Source organism: Pseudorca crassidens, chromosome 8 (assembly GCF_039906515.1).
Source record: "Pseudorca crassidens isolate mPseCra1 chromosome 8, mPseCra1.hap1, whole genome shotgun sequence".
Lineage (NCBI taxonomy): Eukaryota > Metazoa > Chordata > Mammalia > Artiodactyla > Delphinidae > Pseudorca > Pseudorca crassidens.
The window spans coordinates 106,776,363-106,791,265 of record NC_090303.1 but is presented as its reverse complement, the minus strand read 5'-3'; the positions used below and the strand labels follow the sequence as shown (position 1 = coordinate 106,791,265).

The window sequence follows — 14,903 nt, the reverse complement described above, 5'->3', positions numbered from 1 at the left end:
AGGGTCTGCCCCTGCCCATGGTTGTGTAACTCGAGGCCTGTCTGCATGGTCGTGGTGGTGGCTGTGAGGATGGCTGGGCGTGTTCCCAAACAGGAGCAGAGCGGGGTCCCCTCCAGTGGGGCTGCACTGGGCACTGGGCAGGGTTGGGGGGCTTGATTCAACCTAGGGCTCTTCTCATGCGCTTGTTTCTTCTACCCTGTCCCCTTCTTCCCTGGGCAACAGTGTTTTAAGTTTTTGTTCATTTTTTATTAAAAATTTTTTAATATACCCGCCCCCCACAAGATGAATGGTAGCAGTTGTACCTGCTTTTCTCCATTTGTACTTTCCCTTAAAAATAAATCCTGGGGCCCTCCCTGGTGGCGCAGTGGTTGAGAGTCCGCCTACTGATGCAGGGGACACGGGTTCATGCCCTGGTCCGGGAAGATCCCACATGCCGCGGAGTGGCTGGGTCCGTGAGCCATGGCCGCTGAGCCTGTGCCTCCGCAACGGGAGAGGCCACAACAGTGAGAGGCCCGCATACCGCAAAAAAAAAAAATAAATAAAAAAAATAAAAAATCCTGGGAGTTATTCCACAGCAAGTATTCAAACAATTCTGGAAATCACTGCTGTGGAGCCCCTCCCCACTTCTGTAGCTGCGCAGCACTTCAAGTGTGGGTGCAGCATCTGTTCCACCCCGCGGTCCTGGCCGCTCCTGCCACGGGCAGTGCTGTGCATGCATCTTCTTTCTAGAAGAGATTCTCAGAAATGGAATTGCTGGGTCACAGGGTGGTTGGATGCACATGGAATTTTGTCATTACTACTTAATTATTAATTCGTGTTGATGGATACTAGCTCTTTCCTAGGAAGGAGTTTGAATGTTGAGTGAAACCAGTCTTAAATTGCTCTCTTCTTAGTCTTGGGTGGAACACTGGATCTGGTAACAGTGTTTTATTGTGAACTGCTATTGTGTTTGCTGAACTTTGCCATCGGCTGTTTCAGGATTTGTGTAACCTCTGGAGTTACTCGATGAATCACTATTAAACACAAAATTTTCTACTTCTGGCTGGCACTCAGGACCTCGTACATTTAAGGCATGGAATCGGAGTTTCAGGCTCTACTCTGATCGAGTGTGTCCTCCTGAGGGCTCGGCGAGCTCCACGCACTTTGCACATCCCTTAGTAGCGAAGTGGCCAAAAACATGAGCAGACCAATCTGGTTTTCATCCCCATTCTGGCACTAGTAGCTACCCTGCAAATATGGGATAGTAATAGTTCAAATTTGTAGATCTGTTGTAAGAATTAACTCAGATACTATGTGCGTGACTAGCTTAGCACAGAACCTGCTGCATAGATAGCAACGCATACTAAGTAAATGGTAGTTACTTGTATTATTTTACACAAGTATAGTTTGTGGCTTAGTCATGTTGCCCTCATTGATCTTCCAGAAACCTAGTTCAGGGGAGATTTACAATCTGTCCGTTGGCTGTCCCTCGGCATCTGTCTTCCCTCACCTTCTGCTCCTCTGAACCTTTCAGCTGAAAGGCCTTGAAGAGAGCTTGCCCTCCTCAGCCACCTCATGCCGCGATCTAACCCTCTTGTGGCCTAGCCCAGCTAGTCTGGTAAGCCCTCCAGTTCTCCCCACCCCCAGCCCCAAATGCCTCCTGCCTTCTGGGGGGAAAGTGCAGTCCAGTTCCCTTCCGGTCAAACCTCTGCAGTGACATGGCCTCCAGATCTGAGCAAGCTTCGCCAGCAGTCCTTTCCTGAGCCCTTGCTTCTTGAGCGTCATCTTTCTCAACTCTTGAGCCTTTTCTTCATTCTGGAAGGTTGCTATCCATTTGGTTTTGTCCCAGGATGGATTCAAACTAACTTAATTTAGAAAAACTTATTTGTCATGCTAGCCCACCCTCGGGTTCAAGCAAATTAAAAGCTTCACATCCTGCAGCGTAAAGGAGTAGGTCTGCTTAGGCACGTGGACGTGGGGCAGGTGGAACCTGCTGTGGCCTCTCCGTGAAGCGGTGTGACCACAACAGACATGATGACGGTGGCCTCTCCAACCTGGACCTGGCTGCTTCCGGCCCCATTCCATGGTTTGTGCTTAGAGCCCAAGCCTGAGAGTAGAGTTGGTCCTCAAAGAGGCATCTTCTTGGGGACACCCCACCCCACAGTAATATTCCCTGACCAGCTCCTCTCAGCCAGAGGATGGGGTGGGGCTTGTCTTTTACTGGCTACAGTATCTGTGTTACTTAGGAAGGTAGGTGTGGCAGTTCCAGACCATGTCCCAGTCACCGGTACAAACCTGCCTGAGATGCATCGTGCAGCTGTGCCAGAACTGCAGTTTTCAGGATGTTAGTGTGGCCAGCGTGTTCTTCTTTCTTTGAGGGGTGGGGGAGTACGGAGCATTTCTCAGAGGAGAACTCCCTGCCCAAAACAGCTTTAGCCTTTTTCTGCAGGGGTTGTTTTAACACCACGTAGGTTTTTTCCTACCTCTGTGCTTATTTTCTCCAGTATACAGGCTCCATCATGGAGAACCATTAGAATTCTAATCCTCATCTGGGAGACGGTGTGGAGAGGAGCCGAACATGGAAGATTTGTGCTGGCTCCTTTGGGCCAGAAGGGGAGGGAAAGGTGGGCTTCTGAGGCTCTGAGCCTAGGTGCTGCAGGCAGGGGCCATGCTGGTGGCGAAGGAGGAGCTTGAGACTGTGCGCTCCGGGAGCCCCTCGGCCCAGTGGCAAGGTAGGCAAGGGCTTCAGAGTGTCCTTAGAGCGTGGAGAGCCAGGGCCGCGTGGTTCTGTGTAGGGCTTCCCAGCGACGAGCTTAAACAGCATTTTACAAACAGTAGATATACAGGAAGAATACTAAATGGCCTGTGTGGCGTTTTACGTAGAGTGGTCAGGAGATTGTAAATCGTGTGTATGTTTTTCTCTTAGGTTCATTTTCCAGACACTGAAAGAGCAGAATGGCTAAATAAGGTAAGAGAAGAATACTGAACACCAGATAGCAGTGGGAATTAGAGGGTGACATGCCATATCTCCATATTTGGGGGTTTGGACGCTGACAATACGTGCACGCATTTGGACTTAGCGGGTTGGCTTCTGCTCTCAAAAGAACTCGGTCATGACTGAGACATTACTTTCCTTTTCTAAACAGTGCAGACTGTTTCTTTGACATGAGGAAGTTAATGATATACTCATAGTTGGATGTTTGGCCCTGTGTCTTCTTTTCTGATCAGCTACTGCTCAGATCTCTTTTATGATAGTCATAAGCGAAAATTTTGGAACATTATTGTGAAGAGGGAAATAACTCCCAAGAAATCTAGTGGTAGATAATCTTTTTTTTAAAGGTTATGTTTTTAGATCATTATACTTTGAAGTAGATCTCTTTTATCTCTATGTTTTATATATCCTTAGAGTTATATAGTAAAAACTAATGTGAATAATGATTACCCAAAAAGTAATCACTAGAAGTTAGTCCATCCTTAAAGAAAGCTCATTAATGTTGAGAACGATACAGTTTTAGAAAGTTTTTTAGCAGTGAGTTGAAACCACAGGATTTTCTGACTTTTTAGCAATGATTAAATGTGATGATATGATTAAACAGCATATTTAACTAGAATAACTAATTCCTGCAACATATTGGTTGGTTAATCAATAGTTTACAGTTGTAATACATTTAAAAATTTTAGGTGCGTAGCAAAAAGGACGCCCCCCGTCCTTTGCTTTTCAAAAATTCTGGTAAACTATAGGAGCATAATTTTCCATGATGACTTAAGTACTATACCATCTTGTTTAACCTGAGCTCTTTCTCCTTTTCAGACTGTAAAACACATGTGGCCTTTCATTTGCCAATTTATAGAGAAGTTATTTCGAGAAACCATAGAGCCGGCTGTGCGGGGAGCACACACCCACCTCAGCACCTTCAGCTTCACGAGGGTTGACGTGGGGCAGCAGGTTTGTTTCTTCTTAAGTGTTCTCACCTGTGCACAACTGAAAAGAATGGTAAACTACCTGAGACTGTCTCTAGAGAAAGCTGTTTTGCAGAAGGCTGGCAGTGTGTGCGGGTCCTCCCCAGGTCTGCCTCCCATGGGGCCCTCTCCTCCTCTGTTGGGGCCTCGCCTCGTTCGTCCACTGTGGTCTCTCGGCCAGTCCAGGTCTGTTGGAGGTCCCCTCAGCCCCAGAGAGTCTCTGCCCCACGTTCTTCTGTTAGAATTACCTTTGTACAGCTTTCTACCATCTGTCCTGCTGGAAAGGGAGTTTGATGTATAAGGATGATGAGACTGACAAAAGCTGGAGGTACCTGCTCCACCACAGCGTTTACAACAGCAGCTCAGGCTCCAGTGCTGGGCTTGCGGTGTGGCGGTAGTGACACAGGGGAAGGGAAAGGTAGGCTTTGTTGTTGGAATCATTATATACAAAAGAAAGTCACTAATTCCAACACTGCTAGGAAGCCTCAAGACCACCATTAAGGGCAAGTTTCCTTTTTTATGTTTTTAAGTCAGTGTTTACAATAATTAGCAACAGTTGAAGGTAATATTTTTTCTGTTGAGGTGTAATTGACACATAACATAGCATTAGTTTCAAGGTAACATTGTTTTGGAGTTCAGTAGTCCTTTAAACTCACACACCAGGGCAGAGCCCGACAACCCACTCTCACCACGCCCTGCGTCCCGATGTCTGTGCTTCAGCCTGTCGGGGTGTTAGTGAATGTGGCTGAGGACCATCTGACCCCCATCCATGTCACTGCCCCCAGACACGTTCCCATCCCACACTCCCCAGGCTGTCAGTCACCCTTTCCCATCAAGGCCTATTTTCTATGGGCAGAGAATGCTCCGTCTCTTCCGCGGTGCCTCAGGTGTGTGTGTCCTGCCAAGCTGTGTTGTGCAGGCCGTTTGCCCGCTTGGCTGTGAGGTCTACAACACGCTGCGAGTCGGGGTGTGGGCATCCTTTTGTTTGAGCACACCAGGCCAGCACAGGACCACCATGGGACACTACCTTTAATTTTCACTTTACCTCAGTCACCTCAAACGATCACGACAAGAGGGAAGACACAGCTACAAGCTAGAATGCACGTGACTGTGAAGGGCGGATGGTGACTAGCTTAGGCCTCGACAGCCGTGTAAGGTCTCTGAGGCGCGTCCTTCCCCTGCCTGCCCCTTCTCCTCCGGCCCTACAGTCACTGTCTCCCTCTGGCTGGCGTTTGTGTCTCCCAGAGTTAGGTAAGCTCATGCTTGCGCAGATCTGGAATTCTCGCTCCAGCTGGGTTTGTCTCAGGAAGAATTACGTCCCTGTTTCACATGCGCTTCAGTTTGATGCTACGTAAGATCATCATCAAGGAGACGGCAGGAATGCAGAGAGTAGTGCGGGTTCAGTCGGGGAGCTTGGCGTCACCGTGGCTGCATGGACCTCTTTTGGGCACACAGGACCCGGGCTGTTTGATTGAAGGGACAGAAGAGAGGGGCAGGAGAACCCGAGCAGAAAAGCCCGGGACCTGGGATGGTAGGAAGTGTAGACTTAGAGTTTCTCCTGCAGCTGGTTGAGGAATAAGGTTTCAGGACACTCACACTGTCAGAGTGAGCAGTAAGACTCCAGAGGTCCGGTAGTTCTTCAGCTTGAGTTTTTAATGCTCAAATGTCATGTTGAAAACTTTCTTAGGAGGGGTTTCAAATCAATGGGAAAAAGGTTTTGAAATGATGTTGAAATATAGCATCTATTGTAGGTTTTCCTTTTCTTTTTACAGAGTCATTTGATTGTGACCTTGTAGCATGTATTAGGTGTTGAAACTATAGCTAGTATTTTTGATTCACTCAAAAGCCCCATTTTTATTAAAATCTTAAGAAATGGAAAATTATGACATAAAGAAAAAATGAAGGGAAGTTATATTTTAAACAATTAGTAAGGATGGAGTAGAGGGAAAGGATCAAAGTCATCTGGAAGAGACAAGCGCCCAAGGCTCCTGGGAAGGAGCGAAGCAGGGTCATAGCGGAGCTGTGTCTGTGGCCTGTGAGCACTTGCTGTGCCAGGCCGTGCTCCTCGACCTGCATGGTCCTGTGTCCTGTAGCCTCGCTATTGCCCATGTGGAGCTGCCCTCCTGACCGTGTTTTACAGATGAGGGCGCTGAGGGACAGGTTTAACAACTTGCTGGAGGTGAAACAGCTAGTACATTGTGAAGCAGAGGAGTTTTCACTCCTGTGGCCTGATGCTGAAGCTCGTTGTCTCAGCTCTGCTGTGTCACAGGGCTTGGTTTTCCTTTCACCCTTCCTACGTTTTAAGTAAGCCAGTTCTTGTTTCAGCCCCTCAGGATCAATGGTGTTAAGGTGTATACTGAAAATGTGGACAAAAGGCAAATTATTTTGGACCTTCAGATTAGGTAAGTTTGTATTTATGTCATAGTTAATGATGTGTGATGTCACTTAGCTCTACCCATAAGGTGGAGGTTATAATGAGCACATTTCTTACCTGCTGTTTGATGGAATTGGACTAACTTCTTGTTGAAGACCTAAATTTATTTACTTTCTGGTTTTAGTTCCTGGCAGCCTAGATAATTGCTATCATTCATAAAACATGTTAAATAAAAGAAAGTAAAGGCACTACAAGAAAAGAAAACGACAGACCCATATCCCTTGTGAACATTGATGCCACAATCCTCAAGAAAGTGCTAGCAAATTGAATTCAGCAACACAGTAAAAGGATTATACACTGTGACCAAGTGGGATTTATTCCTGGGATGCAAGGATGGCTCAACAAAGAAAAGTGATCAGTGTAATGCCCCACATTAACAGAATTAAGGGGGGAAAAAAACCCCTGCATGATTATCTCAGTTGATGCAGAAAAAGCATTTGGTGAAATGCAACACACTTTCATGATAAAAACACTTAAACAGGAAGCAGACAGAAACTACTTCAGCATAATAAAAGGCATATATTCCCAGCAAGCGGCATGCTCAGTGGTGAAAGACAAACCTTTTCCTCTGAGATCAGGAACAAGACAGGGATGCCTGCTTTCACCACTACTGTTCAACATGGTACTGGAAGTTCTTTTAGAGCAATTAGGTATGAAGAAAACGAAGTGAATGGCATACAAGTTGGAAAGGAGAAAGTAAAATTATCTTTGTACACAGGTAATATGATCTATGTAGAAAACCTGAAAGATTCCACAAAAAAAAGGTTTTAGAACTAGTAAATGAATTTAGCAAAGTAGAAGGATACAAAATCAATGCCAAAAAAAACCACATCAGTTGCATTCTATACCCTAACAACGAGCAATCCAAAAAGGAAATTAAGAAAACAATTTCATTTACAATAGAAACAGAAAGAATAAAATACTTAGAAATTAACTTAACCAAGGAGGTGGAAGACTTGTACAATGAAAACTACAGAACATTGCTGTAAGAAATTAAAGAAGACATAAATACATAGGGATACATCCCATGTTTGTGGTTTGGAAGACTTAACATTGTTAAAAGTCAACACTAAAAGCAATCTGTAGAAGCAGTGTAATCCATATAATCATATATCTGATAAGGGATTGAGATCCAGAATGTATAAGGAACTCCTACAACTCAACAGCAACAAAAAAACAAATAACCTGATTCAGAAATGAACAAAGGACTTGAATAGACGTTTCTCCAAAGAAGATACACAAGTGGACACAGGCACACGAAAGGGTGCTCAACATCACTGTTAATCAGGGAGAAGCAAATCCAGACTACAGTGAGATACCGCCTCACACCCATCAGGATGGCACCTATCAGAAAACAGATTAGTGAGGATGTGCAGAAATTGGAGCCCCTGTGCACTGGTGACGGGAATGTAAAAGGTACAGTTGCTATGGAAACAGAATAGTTGTTCCTCAAAAAATTAAACAATTACTGTATGACCCAGCACTTCCATTTCTGGGTACATACCAAAAAGAATTGAAAACAAGGTCTCAAAGAGGTATTTGTGCACTTGTGTGCATAGCAGCTAAAACATGGAAGCAACCCAGGTGTTCATTGACTGTTGAATGGGTAAGCAAGGTGTGTTATGTACATACAGTGGAGTCTCATTCAGCCTTTATAAAGAAGGAGATCCTGCGGCGTGTAGTGTCCGTCCTGCTACAACAGGGATGACCCTTGAGGACATTACGCTAAATGAAATAGGATAGTCCTGAAAAGACAAATCCTGTCTGATTCCACTCATGTGAGGCCCCCAGAGGAGTCAGATTCACAGAGACAGAAAGTAGGATGAAGGCTGCAGGGGGCTGGGGGAGGCGGGATCAGAAGTTGCTGTTTAACGGGTATAGAATTTCAGTTTTGCAAGATGCAGAGAGTTCTGGAAGTGATGATGGTGGTGATGGTTGCGCAGTCATCTGAATGTGCTTAATGCCACTGAGCCGTGCACTTAAAAATGGTTGAGCTGGTAATTTTATGTATATTTTACCACAATAAAGAATAATTGGGAAAAAAATTACTTAGGGGTCTGCCAGGTGCCTTGCCTGCATGGTAGAGAGGTTTTCTCTGGCTCTTGTCTTCACTGTTCGTGGGCGTTTTTTTCTTTTTCTTTTTTGGTGTCTTAGTGACTGCCAAGGTTCCGGCTTTCCCTGAGGCCCCGGCCCAGCTGTGTGCAGGCCGCTGCTGAGCTGCTGACTGACACACGGCTCCACAGGGTTTGGTTTGTTGTTTTGGCTAAGGATCGTTTTATTTTATCATCTTTGAGTTTCTGAAGTATATTAATATAGTAAATGAACAGTCAGTACCAATTACCTTTGTTCTAGAAGGGAGCATAGAATGTCGTGATGATGTGATACGGAAAACTCTGCGTCTTCAACGTATTTGGAACTACTGCAAACGCTGCTGCTGTCAGTGCAGTAGAAGAGGAAGCCCCGCGTGTGTCTTCGGGTCAGCCGCACCCTGGGAGGGCTGTCCACTAGGCCGAGGGTGAGCTTCAGGAGCGTGGGAGCCTTGTTCTCTTGTTCCAGCGCTGAGGGAGCACTTCATACACGTTCATTAAATAAACATCGGAGTGAATCTGCTACCCGACGCCATTTTGAAGATGCAGCCTGGCTTTTGTGGTTTCAGCAGACATGACGGCATACGCAAGTTATGCAGCTCAGATATTTATGTCTCTAAAAAGTCTGCATTCTGCTTTTTCCTGTGTTCCAGATAAGGACCGTAACTAGGTTACTGGCCATGGAGTTGGGCAAGGAGTAATTGAGAGCTACGAGGAAATCAATGATCAAGTCTTGGTGTGTGTGGGTGAAAACCTGTCGCTCACCATCTGCCTCTACAAGGGTGAGGCCGCCAGCCACTGCAGTTGCTGACCTTCCACACACCCTGAAAGGAGTTCAGGGCAGAGATCAGGAATGAGGCCCTCTGTGCTCTGGGAAGACTGGCAGAACAGGTCTTCAGATAGATATATTCAGGAGACGATGTTATGAGCCCAATTTCTTGCATCTTCTCATAGCTAGAAAAGCACTGCTGTTATTAACTCAGATGTCTGCCCCTCGTGGCTAGCAGCAAATTTCTGCCAAAATGTGTGCTTGACTGTACGTCCCCTCTTCACCAAAAGAACCTACAGTTACTGACTTTTACATCAGAACTGTGAATATTGGAAGACTTTCATCCCAGACGCCTTCTGTCACTGTTTTGCTCATGTGCTTAGACAGTCTCTCTCATGATTATCAAATTGCCCCCGCCGCAACGCTCCCATGCAGGAGTCAAGAGTCCAAGAGTCAAGGGTGGGAGTCAAATCATACGGATCCCACGCAAAATGTAGTGGACGTGCCATGTTCACAGTAAAGATGGGTGCAAGCCTTACATTCAGCATCATGCTGTATTCATGTTTGTTTCACATTAATGATTGAAAAGACTTAATCGTTGAGTAAAATTGATACCTCAGATGGATGTAATGTCTTTAACCTTTGACATCAGAGGGCCCTGAGCACTGCTAGTTTCCTCAGTACGGGGAGCTTGGGCGCAGCGTTTATTTGTGGTGAAACACAATCTCAGCATTTTTTATGTTTTAAACAAGCATAGTTGTTTATAAAACAAATGAAAACTACACTCCGTCAAGAGACTGCTCCAGAAGCTGCACTTTGAGAAGTGACATTTATACCAAGGCCTCTGGCCAGGCTGCCTGCCTCGCCACCCATGCGGTGGTCCTGACTGGTGTCAGTGACCGCTCCAACGCAGGCACTAGAACACTCTGGCACGGCCAGGCTGCAGGTTACAGCTTTGCCTACAGTCTAGTTCTGGCTGCTTTACTATCATTGTATTCAGATTATATAGCTTGCAGGTCTGTGGTGATTAAGAGAATGTAATACAGAACTTTTTCTTTGCTAGTTTTGTAGGAAATTGTGAGATTGATTTGGAGATCAAGCGATATTTTTGTAGAGCTGGTGTGCAAAGTATACAGGTAAGGTTTTTTTAAGTTTCATAGTCTTCTCAAATTCTCTGTGCTCTATTCAGAAAGAAAATCATGAGGTTTTTATTAACTCAGAATTTCTTTGAAGTTAAGTTTTTGTTTATAGGTTATACCTTGAGAGAAACCTGAAGTCAGATGCTCAGGAATCACTGAGAGGATCCTGCATCCTCCTTCTTGCGTCTGTAATGGCCTGTGGAATTGTTTTCTGTTAACGTTTCGGTTTCCCATTTGAATTTAGATTCATGGTACAATGCGGGTGATCCTGGAACCACTGATTGGAGACATGCCCTTAGTGGGAGCTTTGTCTATCTTCTTCCTTAGGAAGCCAGTAAGTCAATGTTTATTTCATTCTTTTCTTGCCATTCACTGACAAGAATGTGTACATATCGAAGAATAGACAGAGTGGAGAAAAAGAGCTTAACTCACTTTATTCCCTTTGATGCATGAATCCTGCGTGCTTTCATCTCTCTGTCCTTAACGGAGGGCTTCACATCTCTCGATAGACAACTTTTTTCCTCATTATAAAAATGTTTGCTGCAGAAAATTTGAAAGCAGACCTTAGAAAGTATAGGTTGTAACTAACATTCAGCGCCTATCACTGAGTATGATATATATTTACTCATTCAATCCTCATAGCTCTGTAGTTAAATAACTAACACTAAATACTTTTGCTGACCAGGACCTGGGAGTCTGATTTGTCCAAGTCACAAAACTAGTAAGTCTGGGGATCTGCACCTGGACCTGCCCTGGTCTGGCAGAGTTGCTATCCTCATACTCACCCCAAGTCTCCCTGCAGCTGTCCCCACCCTGCCAGTGCCTGCCTCTCGGGGTGTGTTGAATGAAGCACACAGTATGCTGTGTTTTTAAGAGTCACAAAGATTAATTTTAACTAAATTATATTTTAACACTTGGATAAACCATGATATTATTATTTCACATTCCATTTTTGTTATAAGTCGTCAATACTTATTACTCATTATTAGCCACAAAAGTAAGACAACAAACATGTCACCTACCTAGACTCTCCCTCACTGAGACCCTATCTCCTCGCTGAGGCCCCTCCCCTCACTGAGACTGTCCATCCTCACCTGGGTGGCTCCATTCCTACAAGGCTCCTCATCTGGGCTTCTGCAGCCTCTCCTTGGCTTTCTGCCTTGGCTCTGTCCTCAGTGGACTTCACTGCTAGGGGCCTTGCCCCGGCAGACTGACCCGCCAGGGGCCGGCTCTCACTCGCAGATGGTCATCTGTCCAGTGCAGTGGTAGTACCACCCCCACCCCCTCCCCCATCGTCCCTTCCACCTCCCTCCTTCTCTCTCTCTCTTCTTCCAGAATGCTGCCCTTCCCAGGACATGGGCAGCCAGGTTCCCTCCTTGTCCCTGTGCCTCACAGTACACTTCTTAATCTTTGGAAGCCACAGCCATATCTGTCTCCATACAGTTCAGTAAATGTCTGATGAATGAATGGATCTGTTTCTCAGATACTTCTTCACGGTGTGCCATTTTTGTAACCTGCAATGAGTCCTTTCTGGAGGTGTCATTAACATCATGTGTAGTGTAAAATGGGGATATTCATTTGTATAATTTGATTCAAATAACTTAATACAAATTATTGTTGCTGGTTTTTAAAATACAAGTTTATCTAGACCAAACAAGTGGTGCTTTTCTGCATAAAAACATAAGAAGTAAGTGTCATCACTTTTTGTTACCACTAAAATTATTGTTCTCATTTGCTTTTTATTGCTTAAATAATTGGCTTATTTTGAATGTATCTTAACAACACAAAGCATGGTAAAATTCAAAAGCTATTAAGGAACATCTGTGTTAAATTTTAATTTATTAAAATTTTGAGAAATGAAGAAATCCGTAAAAGATTCAAAATGCATGGGTTTTTTTCCCCCACATACAAGTTATTGAAAAGACAGTACGTTTTAAAAAATTCCTTCATTAATGAATATAAAAAACTAATCCTTAGCAAGTTGATAAGTATTTTTAGTTTGCAGGGAATTTTTAACAATTTAAAGAAAGTGTTCTTTATTCAGCTCAGAATGTAACAAAATCCAAATCTTTAAATCTTCCTCAAAACTTTGTAATATTCTTCATTGGATCTTTCTTAGGTATACTTAGTTTAAAAATAACATTGTAGGGACTTCCCTGGTGGTCCAGTGGTTCAGACTCTGTGCTTCTACTGCAGGGGACCCAGGTTCAGTCTCTGGTCAGGGAACTAGGATCCCACAAGCCGTGCAGCCAAAAAGTAAAAAATAAAATAAAAATAACATAATATTAATTTCCAAATGAAATTTTAGTACTCAGAAAAGCAGGATGAGGCTGTGAAAGGTTGAGGATCACTTGTATCCTTATATGGTGAATTACAGTCACCAAGCACAGGCTTCAGAGAAAAGGGACTTTTTCAGTCGCTTTCATCTGGAAAATGTAAGAGCAGAATTCCCTGCTGGCTGCCAAGTCCTTCCTCACCCCAGTGAAAAACAGAAAGATTTGGGGGTTTGACTATTCAGATGATTTAGAAGCATGGCAACCTTCAGAAGAATATGAAACTTTCACACATTTTTTTGCTCGTTTATTTGTTTAGATTAGTTCTGATAATGTGCTACTTGTTTTTAAAAAAATAACCACAGGTGTCTGCAGTGCTGACCTCGTTGAGCACAGTGGGGGCAGGGCGGATGTACTGTCACCTTATTTCAGGTTAAGTGACAGACGTGAGCGCCACACAGCCTCACTTTCTGCTCCTGGTTCTTTCTCTCCTTTGAACTGCGTGCTTTGAGCAAACTACCATCTTCTCCCAGTATCCATAGGGGATTGGTTCCCGGACTCCCATGGACCGAAATCCGTGGGTGCTCAAGTTCCTTATTAAATGGCGTAGCATTTGTACATAACCTACGCACATCCTCTCGTATCCTTTAAATCATCTCTAGATCACTTATAACACCTAGTACGGTGTAAATTCTGTGTAAATAGTTGAAAGTCCAATGTAAATAGTTGCCCTAGTGCAGCAGATTCAAGCTTTGCTTTTTGGAACTTCTGGAATTTTTTCTTTCTGAATACTTTTGATCCGTGTTTGGTTGAATCTGAGGAGGCAGAGCTGGAGCCCTCAGATACGGAGGCCCAACTGTATTTAATTTCTGTAAGCCTCAGTCTCCCCATCGGTAACATGGGGAGTACACTTATACCTCCCTCAAAAGATTAGAGGTGACGATTAACTGTAAAACACTTGGTATAGCACCTGACACATAGTGAGTCTTCAGATGTTTCAGAAATTAAATATTTTCCTGTACGTAGGGTTAGCATTCTGGTGGGATCCTGACAGCAGAGGCCGAGCACTGGTAAGCACAGAAGCTTGGGTTAAGGTTCTGGTACGAGCCAGGGCGCGACCTACTCTCTGCCCTTGGACGTGTCCCAGGGAAGTGGCGGCCACCTACTCATGCTAACTTGACAGTTGTTGGGATTGCCTCTGGCATACACTCTTAAGGGTGTTTCACAATCCTTAGGTCATTTTTAGGTTTGTCTCAGGAGTATGGATTAGAGTAGACTGAGTCAGGAGGTCCTTTCTAGAACTTCTCCAGGAGATGGTCTGGGGCTCACTCTGAATGTGTTTATCCTAAAGGGGTCCTCCCAACTAGCAAAGGACATGCCTGCTGAGGCTTTGATCCACAGATTGAGTTTCTTCATCTATAAAATGTAAATAACATCTTCCTTTTAGAGTGATTGTGAAAAGAAATTGAAGCCTACTAGCTAGGACTCCAGCAATTGAGGTACCTTAAGCAAAGGAAGGGGGAGAAGGGGAGGCTTTATTTAAAAACAAAATGAGCATATATCGATGTCTCATGAAACCCATGCAGGGGCTGCAGTTGGGAGTCAGGAACAGGATGGAATGTGGACGCCGTGGCCACTGTCTCTTGTGCCTGTTCTGCCTCAGCTTCGTTCTTCTCTCACCCTGAGACCAGCCTCCTCTGGTCCTTCAGGCCACAGGCCAGAAACACTGGCTGCTGGTGCCCCCAGGAGTGAGCCTCCCGGTCTTCCCTTGGTCCTTGCCTGCCCTATTCCAGCTGCATCAGATACAGACCCTTAACCCCGAGACCAGGAGTAGGAAGGTTGCAGCATTCGAATGAGGCTTCCTGAAACCGATTCCTGCAGCCCCGCATGGGAGGTGGCCATGAGGGGCGAGGCAGGGCTGGGCTGGCAGGTCCATGGAGCCCACTGGACGGAAGAGGTCCAGTCTTAGGCCACACATTAAGCCACTGGGGAGTTTGCGGCTGTTTATCCCGCCAGGTGTTCTCTGCATTTCTTGGATCTGGGGTTTGATATCTTTCATCATTTTGGAGCATCTTACCCCACCACCATTGTTGTGGTGCTCTTTCAGTGGCCCTGCCCCTTCCCTGTGACTCTGTCTTTGGAGGGTCTTGTGCAGGAGAGAGTGTCGCACCCGCCCCCAGCAATACTGCATCTCTGTGGTCAAGGCATAGAGGGTGAATTCTGTTCCTGTCCTCTGAGTGGCTGTGGGCCCTCGCCTCTAGA

General features: G+C 45.1%; 1 protein-coding gene across 8 annotated transcripts in view; it reads left to right on the top strand.

The window, feature by feature from the left end:
* ESYT2 (extended synaptotagmin 2) overlaps positions 1–14,903 on the top strand; it is a 77,031-nt gene that overhangs the window by 26,842 nt on the left and 35,286 nt on the right. For all 8 annotated transcript variants that reach the window (XM_067747601.1, XM_067747602.1, XM_067747604.1 and 5 more), the window contains exons 2-6: positions 2,906–2,947; positions 3,791–3,925; positions 6,265–6,341; positions 10,293–10,365; positions 10,613–10,702. In XM_067747601.1, the coding sequence (XP_067603702.1) occupies positions 2,906–2,947; positions 3,791–3,925; positions 6,265–6,341; positions 10,293–10,365; positions 10,613–10,702 (417 nt within the window). The remainder of the gene's footprint in view (positions 1–2,905; positions 2,948–3,790; positions 3,926–6,264; positions 6,342–10,292; positions 10,366–10,612; positions 10,703–14,903) is intronic.